The sequence below is a fragment of the Arachis stenosperma genome, chromosome 6 (assembly GCF_014773155.1).
Source record: "Arachis stenosperma cultivar V10309 chromosome 6, arast.V10309.gnm1.PFL2, whole genome shotgun sequence".
NCBI classification, from domain to species: domain Eukaryota; kingdom Viridiplantae; phylum Streptophyta; class Magnoliopsida; order Fabales; family Fabaceae; genus Arachis; species Arachis stenosperma.
Window position 1 is genome coordinate 142301490 of NC_080382.1, and position 3168 is coordinate 142304657.

The window sequence follows — 3168 nt, forward strand, 5'->3', positions numbered from 1 at the left end:
ATTAGGATTAAATATTAATAAATTTAAAATAATAATATATATTATAAAAATATAAAAAATATAATTTTAATTTTAACAATATGTTTTAATATTGTCAAAGTTATATAATTATTGTAGTGATTATATTGATAACTATTGTCGACTGCACTCCACCATTTTATTATTTATAAAAAATATTTTGACTCATTAATTTTTGTTTTCCAACTATTGACTCATTAAAATTGCTAATAAAAGTATAAAAAGATGTTATTTTTTCTTAAAAAGATATTATTTTTTTAATAATAATAATATGATAAAAATTTATATACAATTGTTTTTATAAAAAGCTTAATAATTAAGAGTTATTATATAATAATTTGATAAAAATTCACATATAATTATTTTTATATGAAATTATTAGTTAAAAATTATTTATATATTTGACTGAATTATTATTTAATAATTTTTTATAAATAATATTACATATTTAAATTTTTTTTATTAATCAAGTCTAATCAAATTAGTTTAATATAATAAAAATTAATTATAACTAATATTATTTCAAATTTTATTATTTAATTTAATTAAACTTAATTTATAAAAAAACTTAAATATATAACATTACTCCAACTTTATATATAAATAACGGCAGTTCACTTAATAATTTTTAACAAAAATAACTATGAGTAATATTATTTTAAATTTTATTATTTAATTTAATTAAACTTAATTTATAAAAAGAAAAAATGTAACATTACTCCTTCTTGATGTAGGGGAATTTTGATGGCATAACATTTCACATCCCGAAATGGGCGAAATGGGTGCAGGATTGAACTGGCTAGTGGCTACAAGTAAAATATTATTTAAAAAATTAAAAGAATAATAATAATAATAATAATAATAATAATAATAATAATAATAGAACATATACTCACGAGTTGCGCCTACTACTACAACTACAAGTACAACAGCAGCAGCAGACACACACTCTTTCTTTCACTGGAGTTACATTCATCAATGGCGGAACCACAATCAACAAACTACATTTCACCAGAAGAACTCAGCAAGCACAACAAACCCCAAGATCTATGGATCTCCATTCACGGCAAAGTCTACAACGTCACCAACTGGCTCCAATACCATCCAGGTGGCGCCTCCCCATTGCTCAACCTTGCCGGTCAAGACGTAACCGACGCCTTCCTCGCTTTCCACCCCAACCATGCCTTCAACCGCCTCCAACCTTTCTTCACCGGCTCCTACCTCGCCAACCACAACGTCTCCGAAGCTTCCAGAGACTACCGAAACCTCCTCTCCACCTTCACAAGAATGGGCCTCTTCGACCATAACCGCGGCGTTCTCGCTTCTCTCCTCTTCATTTTCATTATGTTCTGTTTATGCGTTTACGCGGTTCTCTTCGCCCAGACCGGCCTGGTTCGCGTTGCCTCGGGCGCTTTGATGGGATTTTTATGGATTCAGAGCGGTTGGATTGGTCATGACTCCGGTCATTACAAGATTGTTAGTTCCAAGAAACTGAACCGGGTTCTTCAAATTCTTTCCGGTAATGTTCTGGCCGGAATTAGCATTGGTTGGTGGAAATGGAACCACAATGCGCATCACATTGCTGTTAACAGCCTCGATTTCGATCCCGATCTTCAACACCTTCCGTTCTTCGTCGTCTCTTCGAGGTTCTTCAATTCACTCTTTTCTTGCTTCTACGAGAGGATCATGAAATTCGATTCGTTTTCTAGGTTATTGGTTAGTTATCAGCATTGGACATTTTACCCTGTTATGTGCTTCGCTAGGCTCAATTTGTTTGCGCAATCTTTCATGCTGTTGTTTTCGAATCGGAAGGTTCCTGATAGAGGAACTGAGATTTTAGGGCTAATTGCTTTCTGGATTTGGTACCCTTGCTTGGTTTCTTGTTTGCCTAATTGGGGGGAAAGGATTTTGTTTGTGTTAGCAAGCTTTTCTGTTACTGGAATTCAGCATATTCAATTCTGTTTGAACCATTTCTCTGCCAAAGTTTATGTTGGTCCTCCAACCGCAACGGATTGGTGTGAGAAGCAGTGTAATGGTACTCTTGATGTGAGTTGTTCTTCTTGGATGGATTGGTTCCATGGAGGTTTGCAGTTTCAGGTTGAGCATCACTTGTTTCCAAGGCTGCCGCGGTGCCATCTTCGGAAGATTTCTCCCTTTGTTAAGGATCTTTGCAAGAAGCATAATCTTCCTTACAATTGTGTGTCGTTCTGGAAGGCAAATGCTCTCACGATTCGGACGCTGAGGGACGCTGCGCTGCAGGCTCGCGACGTTTCTAGTCCTGTTCCAAAGAATCTTGTTTGGGAAGCTGTTAACACTCATGGATGAGTGGCAACTGGCAAGGTTCCTGGTGTGTTGCTTGGCTTTGAAGAAATTGGGAATAATTGGTTGCAAATTGGTTAGAGAGGCGTCAATCCGGTGTGGTTGCAGCAGATTCGACTAATTTACTATCAAAATTGATACCTGGAATGTATGGTTTAATATATTGTTCTCTATCTTGATTCTGCTCTGCACTTCATTCATGCTACAGAGAGTGGAATGTAAGTAATGCTATTATTATTATTCTTTAAAAGCTTCATAATAGTTTGAATTCAATGTGTATTGTAGCACATTATTATGCATGGGAAGGGAATTCATTCGAAATTTGTCTCCTTTCCTTCTTATTGATCGACTAGTTGCTCCTATCAGTTTGGTTATGCAACTCTGTTCATTGTATTGTGAGATTTTGTTATTTATGAAAGAACATCATCATTTTAGTTTTATCATTGTGGACATACTTTGATCTTTTATCAATCTCTTAATTGTATTCAAGTTTTTGCAAACTTGTATATTGGAAAAGGTGAATTCGTTTTTCCATACAAGGACGAGACAAACACAGAGCGAGTTGTGTAAAGAATTTTGGCGCAAAGCATGTGAAGTTGGACCAAGTCTCTTTCTTGCTTACGCATATTTCGTCACGTATCTATAATCTATAATTTTATGATGGCACCCTCATCTCTCAACCAATCAACCAATGTATGGCTTGAGTTGATTGTGTCAAGATGGAAAATGGAAAATGACAATTTTTGTTTATCGGTGATTGTTCAGTTCTGTTTTCCTATTCTCTCGAGTCACAAACTGTAAAATATTGAACAATGAACACTAACATTATGT

The 3168-nt window shown here is 34.4% G+C and overlaps 1 protein-coding gene across 1 annotated transcript; it reads left to right on the top strand.

Annotated features, from left to right (window-relative positions):
• Positions 1–938: 938 nt before the first annotated feature.
• LOC130936846 (acyl-lipid (9-3)-desaturase-like) lies at positions 939–2780 on the top strand. The gene has a single exon (XM_057867007.1). The coding sequence runs from the start codon at positions 997–999 to the stop codon at positions 2341–2343; it is 1347 nt and encodes a 448-aa protein (XP_057722990.1). The 5' UTR covers positions 939–996; the 3' UTR covers positions 2344–2780.
• Positions 2781–3168: the final 388 nt, after the last annotated feature.

What these genes read in the sequence shown, in the direction of transcription:
- LOC130936846 (XM_057867007.1), top strand. Translation starts at nt 997, where the DNA reads ATGGCGGAACCACAATCAACAAACTACATTTCACCAGAAGAACTCAGC.